The sequence below is a fragment of the Galeopterus variegatus genome, unplaced genomic scaffold, assembly GCF_000696425.1.
Source record: "Galeopterus variegatus unplaced genomic scaffold, G_variegatus-3.0.2 Scaffold3812, whole genome shotgun sequence".
In the NCBI taxonomy this organism is placed as follows: Eukaryota; Metazoa; Chordata; class Mammalia; order Dermoptera; family Cynocephalidae; genus Galeopterus; species Galeopterus variegatus.
In genome coordinates, this window is record NW_007729923.1 from 107,019 (window position 1) to 119,384 (window position 12,366).

General features: G+C 36.3%; 1 protein-coding gene across 1 annotated transcript in view; it reads right to left on the reverse strand.

The window, feature by feature from the left end:
* Window positions 1-12,366, reverse strand: part of SPTA1 (spectrin, alpha, erythrocytic 1) — a 69,660-nt gene that overhangs the window by 11,705 nt on the left and 45,589 nt on the right. The window contains exons 33-39 of the mRNA XM_008586049.1: window positions 12,325-12,362; window positions 10,828-10,948; window positions 10,130-10,251; window positions 9,131-9,263; window positions 2,587-2,685; window positions 1,699-1,861; window positions 915-991 (exon numbers count right to left, since the gene is read on the reverse strand). Coding sequence (XP_008584271.1) covers window positions 915-991; window positions 1,699-1,861; window positions 2,587-2,685; window positions 9,131-9,263; window positions 10,130-10,251; window positions 10,828-10,948; window positions 12,325-12,362 — 753 coding nt within the window. The remainder of the gene's footprint in view (window positions 1-914; window positions 992-1,698; window positions 1,862-2,586; window positions 2,686-9,130; window positions 9,264-10,129; window positions 10,252-10,827; window positions 10,949-12,324; window positions 12,363-12,366) is intronic.

The following is a 12,366-nucleotide window of genomic DNA, read 5'->3' on the forward strand; positions in this document are numbered from 1 at the left end:
AAAAAAAAAAACCCAAAGTTGGTATATACTACATTAGCATCTGAAATAAAAACTTTAAATAAAAAATGTTATTAGAGAGAAAGAGGAACATTTAATAATTAAAAGTATCAATTCAACAAGATGATTTCACAATTCTAACTGTCAACACAACTTTTAACCTAGCCTCAAAATACATAAAATTAACAAAGTACTTAAACAACATCATTAACAACCAAAAGCTGGTTGATAATATAAATGCCTACAAATTATACATTCTTTTCAAATGTACATAGAATATTCAGGAAAACAAATCATATTTTGGATATAAATCAAGCTTCTGAAATAACATAGGGTATGTTTTTAAAATAAAGTTGAGCTAAACTAGATATAAATATCAAAAAGAATAATTAGAAAGTTTCCAATTGTTTGGAAATTAAACAATACAGTACTAAATAACCAATAGGTCAAAAAAGAAATTTTAATTTAATGACACAAAAAATTTAACAGAATGATAACAAAAATGGCAAAAAAATTTGCAGGATGCAGCTGAAGCTTTGCTTAGAGGGAAATTTAAATATTTAAAACAATATATTATAAAAGAGAATGACTAAAATTTTGATAATATAATTATCTATCTCAAGATTTTAAAAAAAAACAAAGTTAATTCCAAAGAAAGTAAAAGAGGATAAAGATATAAAAACATATTAATGAATACAATGCACAGATAATCAGAGAAAAGTCAAAAAGCCAAAAGTTGGTTTGCTAAAAAAAAAAAATGAAGACAACTAAGCAGAAAGATGAAAGAGAGTGAGAAACTAGCAAATTATCAACATCAGGAAGGAAAGTTGGAAAGGAAATAACCCTGTAGAACTGAGCTTCTGTGTGATGTGGGTCTGGGCTTCTGGGCGTGCATCAGCACCGCAGCCTGCTCTTACCTGCTTTGCTAGGAGAGTAAGGAAGGCAGCGAAGTCTGCACCATTGCCATTGGTCTTCAGGCTTTTTTCCCTCTCAGCTAAAAAGCAAAGATAACAAATAAGCAGAGAAAGATAGTTGTTCTTTTGTACGAGCCCTGGTAAGGAGAAAAAGAATTTTTGCAACAGACAACAAGAAAGCCTCCTGACTCTCAAAGTAGGTGATTCATTAGAATTTGGGAACAGTGGCGAACAATGGATTGTTTTTCTAGACTTATGCAGGATAAAACTTACTGAAACAGAGCCAGGACCAAGAAAACTCTTGAGTGTTTCAAAGAAAAAAAATTAGATTAGACATAAATTGTAAGTAAATCAAACACACATTTTAGTTTATTTCCTAGAAGGTTTTGCCATGGCCCTACCCCTCTGAATATCACACATGAAATCATCAATTCTCAGATAGTGTGAACTCTGAGATTATGATTCTTAGTTACTCTATCGGCATGTTTCTCTGTGGGTGTGTGTGTGTGCGTGTGTGTGTGCGTGTGTGTGTGTGTGTGTATGCATATGAGTGCAATTGTGTCCAGAAAGAATAGAAGTGGTTACTCTGTGTGTGTGTGTGTGTGCGCGTGTGTGTGTGTGTGTGTGTATGCATATGAGTGCAATTGTGTCCAGAAAGAATAGAAGTGGTTAGTGAATGAAGCACCTCTTTTCCCATGGTAAGAGAAAAAGCCCCAGAGACCATTCCACAAATGCGATTTATTAGGATTTCTCAAACCCAAGGGACCCTGGCCCTGGCACATCATACCTATCCAGGCCTCTATCACATCAGCCTTCCAGTTAAACTCCTGAAAGGCATAATCATCTTCCAGTTGTAACTTCCAAACAGCTATTGCCTTGGCCAGAGAAGGAGTCTTTTCATTTAGAGCCTCTATCTTGGCAGAAATTTTCTCCTTGTTCTGACTTTCCTCCTGCAACACCAAGGTTGAAGGGAAAAGGAGAAAGACAGATATACTGATGAGTGTCCAGCACTAGAAATGTGAATTCTTTAGTACCATTTAAAAGCTCTCATGTCTCTCATTCCAAATACATCACTACTCTCCTCTAAGTATAGTGTAATTATTCTATTATTCATCCACGTCCTAGAAGGTTATTTTTACTTCAGCATTTTGATAATCTTCTCATGTTTATCCACATAAATATAGCCTTCTTAGTTGATGTAAGCTTGCAGAAGGTGTGGAGTCCTCTCTGCATAAGGGTCTTCATATTGCGCTTGGATCAATATGGCTTTGTAAAAACAACATTTAAACAAAAGAATGATTCTCAACTTGCAAAGAAGTTTTAGAGTAGTCCCTCTCTCTAGAGGCTTAGAAAGAAATTTCTTTAGATTCTCGTGGTACTCTATGGCCAAGCCAGGGGTAAAATTTTTATAAACATCATATTCTGCATAGGACAGCAAGAGTGTCAGCGAAGGATTTAAGGAAAGCTGAAGGTGTAAGTATAATAACTTCAAAAAGGAATTTCCAGAAAAAGGCAATTGAGCAGTTAACTATTTGATGAGAACGACAACAAAAAGCATCTTTAGAAGTGATTGTTAAGGTTCTATATACGATTTTAGCATTGCTTATGACTCTATATGTGGGCCCATACCTTTACAAAAATGTAAGTTTGACCTGGAGTCCCTGGACTAGCTCACCTTACTCAGGATGTCTTCTCCTCGTGCACACACATTTTGCACTCGTGTCTCATGGACTGTAAAGTCATTGTCCAAGGCTTCATGCTTCTTTAGCAGGCTCTGCATAAGTGAATTAGTGAAAATCAGAATATCCAAGGCTAGGAAATCTGTTACCATCCCCATTCAGGCTCCCTGTGCTGGTATTCACCAGGATTGATTCAGTTAAATTGGCAGTCTAGGAGAGTGTCCATTTCCTCTAGAACAACTATACTAAGTCCCTCTCCCCAAAATCTTCATTTGTCAAAGTGGACAATCTTACTGGAAGAAAGAAGTAAAGGAACACAAGTGACACTGTTTCTAAATTACCATATGACATTAAGCTTTTTTCAATTTTGGAATGAGGATGTTGATCAAAGTGATATATAAGATTCTTCCTCAATGAGATTTTATATAATTCTATGAAACAGTATATCTAGCAGAAAAAATTAACTATCAAGACATCCTAAACTAAGAACTGACCCTAAAGGAGTCACAGAGTTATCACTGAATATCTCTGTAAATCTGTTTCTGACTACCTCTGGAAACTCGATATCTGTGTAGCTAGAAGAAGGAAAAGTGAAGATAAAGCATGAAGAGCAGCACTTCTCCACCTTCTGTTGTATTTTCCTAAGATATACCTATATCAGCCCTCACCACTATTGCTACCACCACCACTGCTCGCCACCAACACTGCTACCACTACTGCCTTTTTGTACACTAAACACTGTATAATATTGATGTAAGAAATTAAAGAAGACACAAATAAGTCAAAAGGCATCCTGTATTCATTGATTGGAAGATTAATATTGGTAAAATGTTTATACTACCCAAAGCAATCTATACATTCAACACAATCCCTATGAAAATCCCAATGGCATTTTTACAGAAATATAAAAAACAACTTTAAAATTCATATAACACCAAAAAAGACCATGAATAGCCAAAGCAATCTTGATAAAGAAGAATGAAGCTAGAGGGATTATATTTCCTGATTTCAAAATATATTATAAAGCTACAGTCATCAAAATTGTATGGTACTGGCATAAAGACAGACAGACCAATAGAACAGAATAGAGAGCCCAGAAATAAATCCACACATATATGGTTAAATGATCTTGGACAAGGGCGCTAAAAATGTTCAATGGACAAAGAGCAGTCTCTTTAACAAATGGTTTTGGGAAAACTGGACCTCCACATGTAGTGAATGAAAATGTACCCTTATCTTACACCATATTCAAAAATTAACCCAAAATGGATTAAAGACTTATGTATGACCCAAAATTATAAAACTCCTGAAAGAAAACAGGGAGAAAGCTTCATGACGTTGGTCTTGACAGTGATCACATGAATGTGACACCAAAAGCACAGGCAACAAAACCAAAAATAAATAAGTGGGACTGCATCAAACTAAAAAGCCTCTGCACAGCAAAGGAAATGATTAACAGAGTAAAAAGGCAACCTGTGGAATGAGAATTAATACCTAGAAACCATTTAGCTGATAAGAAGTTAGTTTAAAAAATATATAAGAAACTAATAAAATCCAATACTAAAATAAAATGAATAAATTTTAAAAATCCCTAATATCTCAATTAAAAAATGGGCTAAAGACTTGAATAGAAATTTTTCCAAGGAAGATATATGAATGGCCCACAGGTGAAAAAAATCTCAACTTCACTAATCATTAAGGAAATTTGAATTAAACTACAATAAGATATCACCTCGCACCTGTCAGGATGGTTATTGAGAAAAAAACTTCTAATAATTTTCTCCAGCCTCATCCACATTGCTGCAAATTGTAGAATTTCATTCTATTTTATGGCAGAGTAGTATTCTATTGTGTATATACACCAAAATTTCCTTATCCAGTCATCTATCAACGGACATTTAGGTTGGTTCCATCACCTGGTTTTGTAAATAGAGCTGCAATAAATATGGGAGAGTGGATATCCCTTGAACGTGATGTTTTCCAATCCTCTGGATATATCCCGAGGAGTGGAATTGCTGGATCATATGGAAGATCTATGTGTAACTGTTTACTCCATACTGTTCTCCATAATGTCTGTACTAATTTATAGTCCCACCAACAGTGCAGGAGGGTTTCTCTCTCTCCACATCCTCACCAGCAATTGTTATTTTCTGTCTTTTTTATAATAGCCAGTCTAATTAGGGTGAGGTGATATCTCAAACTGTTTTGATTTGCATTTCCCTGATGATTAGTGATGCTGAGCATTTTTTCATATACCTGTTGGCCATTTGTATTGTCTTCCTTTGAGAAATGTCTTTTCAGCTCTTTTGCCCATTTTTTAATTGGATTGGTTGTTTTTTTGCTGTAAAGTTGTCTGAGCTTTTTTTATATTCTGGATATTTTGCAAATATTTTTCTCCTATTCTGTAGGACTGTCTTTTTACCCTATTAAGTGAAACAACCCAGGTACAGAAAGAGAAATACTGCATGTTCTCACTCATAACTGGGAGCTGAATCCATAAATAAATAATTGAACAATAAAGAGAGACAGAGAGAAGTAAAGAACGAAACAACAAACACAGTAATACATTGAACTTTTAGAAAACTAGAGGTGGAAAAGGGGAGGGGAGAAGGAGAGAGGCTAATGAGGACTTGGTCAAAGGACATGAAGAATGACTGTGTATTGAAATGATGAATAAGCTAACTATACTGATCTAACCACCACACGTACACAATTTTTGAAAATCAACGTTGTACCCCACATCTATACATCATAAAATAAATAAATAAATAAATAAATAAGAGAAAAGAAAAAAAGAAGAAAGACAACAAGTATTAGCAAGAATGTGGAGAAATTGGAACACTTGCACACTGTTGGTAGGAATGCAAAATAGTAAAGCTGCTGTGCAAAACAGTATTGACATTCTTCAAGAAACTATATAATCCAGAAATTCTACTTTTGGGTATTTATCCATAAGGTATTAGCATTCCTATGTTCATTGCAGCACTATTCACAAGAGCCAAGATGTGGAGGCAACCTAATTGTCCACTGACAGATGAACGGAGGAAGAAAATGTGGTGGTATACACATGCAATGGAATATTATTCAGTCTTAAAAAAGAAGGAAGTTCTGCAATATGTGAAAAAACAGATAAACCTTGAGGACATTATGCTAAGTTAAATAAGCCAGTTATAGAAAGAAAAATACTGTATGATTCCGTGTATATGAGGTAGTCAAATTGATGTAATAAAAGAGTGAAATGGTAGTTATCAAGGGATAAGGAGAGGGAAAATGGGGTATTACCATTCATCAGGCACAAATTTTAGTCAAACAATATGAAAAAGCTCTAGAGTTCTGCTCTACAACATTGTACTATAACCAACAATGATGTGTTGTGCACTTAAAATTTATTAAGAGGATAGATTTCACAATAAACATTCTTACCACAATAAAATAAAACATGCAAATAAACACACCATCCAACTAGAAAATGGGCAAAAGACACGATGAGACATTTTACTACCCCACATCTATACATCATAAAATAAATAAATAAATAAATAAGAGAAAAGAAAAAAAGAAGAAAGACAACAAGTATTAGCAAGAATGTGGAGAAATTGGAACACTTGCACACTATTGGTAGGAATGCAAAATAGTAAAGCTGCTGTGCAAAACAGTATTGACATTCTTCAAGAAACTGTCTTCCTTTGAGAAATGTCTTTTCAGCTCTTTTGCCCATTTTTTAATTGGATTGGTTGTTTTTTTGCTGTAAAGTTGTCTAAGCTTTTTTTATATTCTGGATATTTTGCAAATATTTTTCTCCTATTCTGTAGGACTGTCTTTTTACCCTATTAAGTGAAACAACCCAGGTACAGAAAGAGAAATACTGCATGTTCTCACTCATAACTGGGATCTGAATCCATAAATAAATAATTGAACAATAAAGAGAGACAGAGAGAAGTAAAGAACGAAACAACAAACACAGTAATACATTGAACTTTTAGAAAACTAGAGGTGGAAAAGGGGAGGGGAGAAGGAGAGAGGCTAATGAGGACTTGGTCAAAGGACATGAAGAATGACTGTGTATTGAAATGATGAATAAGCTAACTATACTGATCTAACCACCACACGTACACAATTTTTGAAAATCAACGTTGTACCCCACATCTATACATCATAAAATAAATAAATAAATAAATAAATAAGAGAAAAGAAAAAAAGAAGAAAGACAACAAGTATTAGCAAGAATGTGGAGAAATTGGAACACTTGCACACTGTTGGTAGGAATGCAAAATAGTAAAGCTGCTGTGCAAAACAGTATTGACATTCTTCAAGAAACTATATAATCCAGAAATTCTACTTTTGGGTATTTATCCATAAGGTATTAGCATTCCTATGTTCATTGCAGCACTATTCACAAGAGCCAAGATGTGGAGGCAACCTAATTGTCCACTGACAGATGAACGGAGGAAGAAAATGTGGTGGTATACACATGCAATGGAATATTATTCAGTCTTAAAAAAGAAGGAAGTTCTGCAATATGTGAAAAAACAGATAAACCTTGAGGACATTATGCTAAGTTAAATAAGCCAGTTATAGAAAGAAAAATACTGTATGATTCCGTGTATATGAGGTAGTCAAATTGATGTAATAAAAGAGTGAAATGGTAGTTATCAAGGGATAAGGAGAGGGAAAATGGGGTATTACCATTCATCAGGCACAAATTTTAGTCAAACAATATGAAAAAGCTCTAGAGTTCTGCTCTACAACATTGTACTATAACCAACAATGATGTGTTGTGCACTTAAAATTTATTAAGAGGATAGATTTCACAATAAACATTCTTACCACAATAAAATAAAACATGCAAATAAACACACCATCCAACTAGAAAATGGGCAAAAGACACGATGAGACATTTTACTGAAGAAAATATACAGATGTCAAACAAATATGTAAAAAAATGTAAAACATCATTAGCCATTAAGGAAATGGATATTAAAACAATGAGATGTCACTACACACGTATCCCCCCTAGCATTTATGCCGGAGAAATAGACTTATGTTTGCATGGAAATCTGTACATAAATAATTACGGTAGCTTTTTTTAATGATAACCCCAAAGCGGAAACAACCCAGATGTCCTTCAACAGGTAAATGGTTAAATTTTGGTATGCTCACACCATGATACTGCTGAGCAACAAAAAGAAATGAACTATCATTACACATGAATTAATCGTGAGTATTACGCTGAGTGAAAAAGCCAGACTTCAAAAGTTACATACTGTATAATTTTATTTATACAACATTCTTGAAATAACAAAGTTATAGGAATGTAGAGCAGGTTAGTGTTTGCCAAGGGTGTAAGATGGGATGGGAACGGGAGGGAAGTGGGTGAGTGTGACTGTAGAAGAGTGATCGGGATCCTTGACGATTTGATGGAAATGTTCTGAATTTTGACTGAATCTTGACAATGTCAATATCCTGATTATGATAGTGCACTATAGTTTTTCTTGATGTTACCATTAGAGGAAACTTGGTAAAGGTTATATAGGATCGCTCTGTATTATTTTGCAACTTCATGTGAATCTACTGAAAATAAAAATTTTAATTTTAAAAAGGGAAACTTTGGGGAATATTTGCTATGAAGCTTTAAAATGCTTCAACACATGCAGTGGTGTTCATGTACGCTCTGTATTATTTTGCAACTTCATGTGAATCTACTGAAAATAAAAATTTTAATTTTAAAAAGGGAAGCTTTGGGGAATATTTGCTATGAAGCTTTAAAATGCTTCAACACATGCAGTGGTGTTCATGTACATGTTCTAAAAGGCTTTTACAAATAAGAATTGATAATTTGAACTATGTGCTGTATAGGTTTAACCTTCTCTATGTCATCATATCAAAGTGAATTAATCTCCACAGAAAGTTCCTGGTAAATCCCTGATTTTTAGGCTACTTGGCACAGTTCTCAAGGTCCTAAGAACATTATTCTTTTGTAATCACTCCCTGAAAAGCTGTCAAAACCCATATTAACTCAAGATCATACTGAGAACTTGTTCATTTCTTTATTGTGAAACCCAATTCTACATTTAAAAGGGTTTCTCTAAACTGTGGAATGATTCTGTCTGGTAGGCCTTTCTCCTAAAGTTATATTTTCAGAAACTGCAACCAATGCATAGACATAAAAGAACTCATTCCAAATCAGTGTGCCATCAGGATTTGAAGGGATCTTTAGGAAATCTGTAGACTACAAGAGCTATAACCTATAAGGAAAGGCCTTTAACCATGATGTCTTTGACTCACAGACGGGTCACAAATTATGGGATTGAGGTTTAAGTCCTGCCTTCTCACCTGCTGGGGCTCATGACCTTAGACAAGTCACCTTGTTAGACCTTGACTTCTTTTTTATATTTAAAATTGGCAGAATGACCCATATTTCCCTCATCTCCTTTTCTCCCACCAGAAGGAAGATCTAATTTTACAGGTGAAAACACTGACTACTTTAGAAAAGATCTAAATTAAAGAGAAAAAATTTGATCCATTCTGCCTGTTCCTCACCTGAGTTGCAGCCAGTGTGTCTCCAGAATCCCCTCGGGCAACTAGAGCTTCTTTGTCACTGATCCAAGCTTCCTCTTCCTCAGCATTCTCCATGAATTGCAAGTATTCTAGGGATTCTTCCAACCGAATCCCTCTATAACAGGGTGGTAAACCCGGTAAGGATAAGAAGCAACTGGTAAGCAACAGGAGTACAGCAGGGTAGCACAATCTCATCAGAGCAGACCAGCATGTTCTCACAAGGCAGCCCCAGTTGACCTGGGCCAGAGCACAGACTGGTACGTGCCTGCTGTGCAGTGCTGCAGATCTCCTGTGAGTGCAAGAGACTCCTGCCCTAGACATTCATTTTGTGGCATTATCTCCCCTCTAGGAAACTCTCTTGGAGGAAGGAAACCCTGTCCAAACAAAAGAGGATGCTAAGAATTCAGAGCTGGAGACCATGAGCAGCTAAGAAATGACCTTCTCTACTCTGAACACTGCCTTCCTTCTTACATGATGAACGCATCACAAAATGCCAGAAGTTCCCATTTATTCCCCAGGGACAAATGTCTTCCTACTGCCAACAGGCATGAAACATAGACAGAAATTGTCATACTTATTCATATGACTATGTGGTTCAAATTGGCTATATGGCTGTAAGGGAAAAAAATACTGCACTCTTTCATTACTAAGGGCTTCACGTAATATTAGCCAAAGAGATAAAGTAAAACAGATGTGTCTTTAATAACCTATTATGAAGGATAACACATGTAGAAGAACAATGATAAAAGACATGCATGTAAGTTCAGTAGGAGGGCTTTATTCAGAAGAGAGGCAGTGACCACTTCTGCCTGGGTAACTGGGGAAAAGCTTCATAGAAAGATGGCATTTGTTCAGGGACTTGGAAGAGAGATGGGTAATTGGGGAGAGCAGCCACTGCTAAGCAGAACTTAAGTATCTTCCCAACACCAGCGTAATACCCAAAATTCAAGAAAAGAATTGGGCTTTCCATCCCACACTCACCGAGCCTCGGCCAACTCTTTGAGCTTCTCCCAGTGCTGAACAAACAGATCCAACCGCTCCTGGATCTGCTCCTGCCCCACAGCAGCCTTGTCTTCCAGCATTTCTGCCATATTCAGCACATTCTAAAGAGCACACACCCTCCAAGTCACATTATCCCACAATCTCTCCCCATTTAGCTATAGTCCCCTGGCAGAGCATCTAACCTTCCTACCCTCCACGGGACTTGGGGTGGTCCTGAAAATCCTAGAAGTATGAAGGAAGCTGCAGCGAGACCTATCATGCTAAACTTTCCCAAATATTTTGGCAAATATCACAGCACTTTCACTAGACTACTCTCCATGATCTGTTTTATTGATTATTCAGTCATAGAGTGACCCTACCGCCAAACTAGACAGAGTCGCCTTCTTCCATATGGCTCAGGAACAGCTTTCCCAGATGTCCCAACCTATATCCCTATTGTCATTTACTGCCCACAAGTATTAGGAGTGCTCCTTTCAGAGAAGAGCATGGGTTCCTCTCCAGGCTTCTATTTATAAAAGACAAAATGTGGAGAGAAAAGCACACTTGCGAACTCTGTGACTAACTCTGTGATCTTGGCGTCTTACTTTCATATTTGTAGCACCATCTTATTTATCTGTAATATGAGGCACTGTTATTAGATTATTTTTATCTTTTCAGGTCTGATATTCCATTCCTACCTGGATAGCGGGTTCATGTGCCACCAGCTCCCCCTCCAGGCGTTTGTGCTTCTTCACTAAGTTCTGAAGACTTTGCAGATCCCTGCCATAGTCTTGGGAGCTCACTCGTACCAACTTTTCCCTGGGACCAAGGAAGAAAATGGAAAATGTGCAGTTTAGACATTTAAGGTCACCTAGAGCAATGATTTTCTAAGAGCATGTGTATGACTGGGGTGGGAGAGGTGGTGAATTCTGGAATACTCTGTGCCAGTAACCAAAATAATAAAGAATGACAGAGGCTTTTTGCAAAACTTCTGACTCATGCTGACACAAATTAAAGCAACGTACTGATCTCTGCTGCAGCCGTAACAGGCTTATCATTTGCCTCTTTGCCTTTCTACCTTTGTGTCTTCTCTTCCGTGCTCAAGTATACAGACGACTGTTACTCTTTTAAAAAAAAATGGAAAAAATTATATATGCCCTTCATGGATTTTACTATTTTTGTCTATTAATATCAACAATAAATTTAGCTAGAATGGGTATAAAGACCTGATATTATAGAAATTATGGCAGCTGGATGGTTTGAAGTGTCAATGTTTGAATGTCACCATGAAGCACAGGCAAAGACATCATAGACAAGCTTATGCCACCTTATGGCTTCTAAAAAGGTTTTTAAAATATTCTATTTGTTATCCTATGATCTATGCTTTCCTCTAATTCATTGATTAGTCATAAACATCAGCAGATTTGTAGAAGAGAAACATAATAAGTCAGGTTAAATGGGAAGTAGCCAAGTTATTTGATTTTCTAATATTTTACCAATTATAATTTTATGATCAAAATAAAATAAGTGCTGAAACTATGGCAGATGCCATATAAAATGATCTGTCTGTTGTCCAGTTAGGTGTCATATAAGGTACACTGGATATGGAAAGAACAATGACAATGATCTGATCATCTAGGTAAGCTGTAAATGCCTAGGTGTTTCCGTGAGCATTTTACACGCTATGAATTTTCTAGAACAAAAATATATGACTTCTTAATTCTGGTCCCAACATGTGCATAAACTGCTCCCCACTCCCTACATACTTGCCTCTCTCTGCCTGCATCCTGTGAGGAAATTCGGTAAAAAATAAAATCAATGTTAACTTTAGGCTTAGGCAAACGTGATTAAGAAGTTTCCAACTTCAGGAAACAGTTGCATTATTTCATTTCAGCATACATTGGAACGCGTTTGGTGGATCAACTTCTCTCTTGGATTATTCACCCGTTGTGAGTTTATCCACCATACAGTACATACTCTATCCAGGATTCCTCATCGTCTAGGTCCTGGAAGAACTGGAGGTAAAAAATAAAATCAATGTTAACTTTAGGCTTAGGCAAACGTGATTAAGAAGTTTCCAACTTCAGGAAACAGTTGCATATTTCATTTCAGCATACATTGGAACACGTTTGGTGGATCAACTTCTCTCTTGGATTATTCACCCATTGTGAGTTTGTCCACCATACAGTACATACTCTATCCAGGATTCCTCATCGTCTAGGTCCTGGAAGAACTGG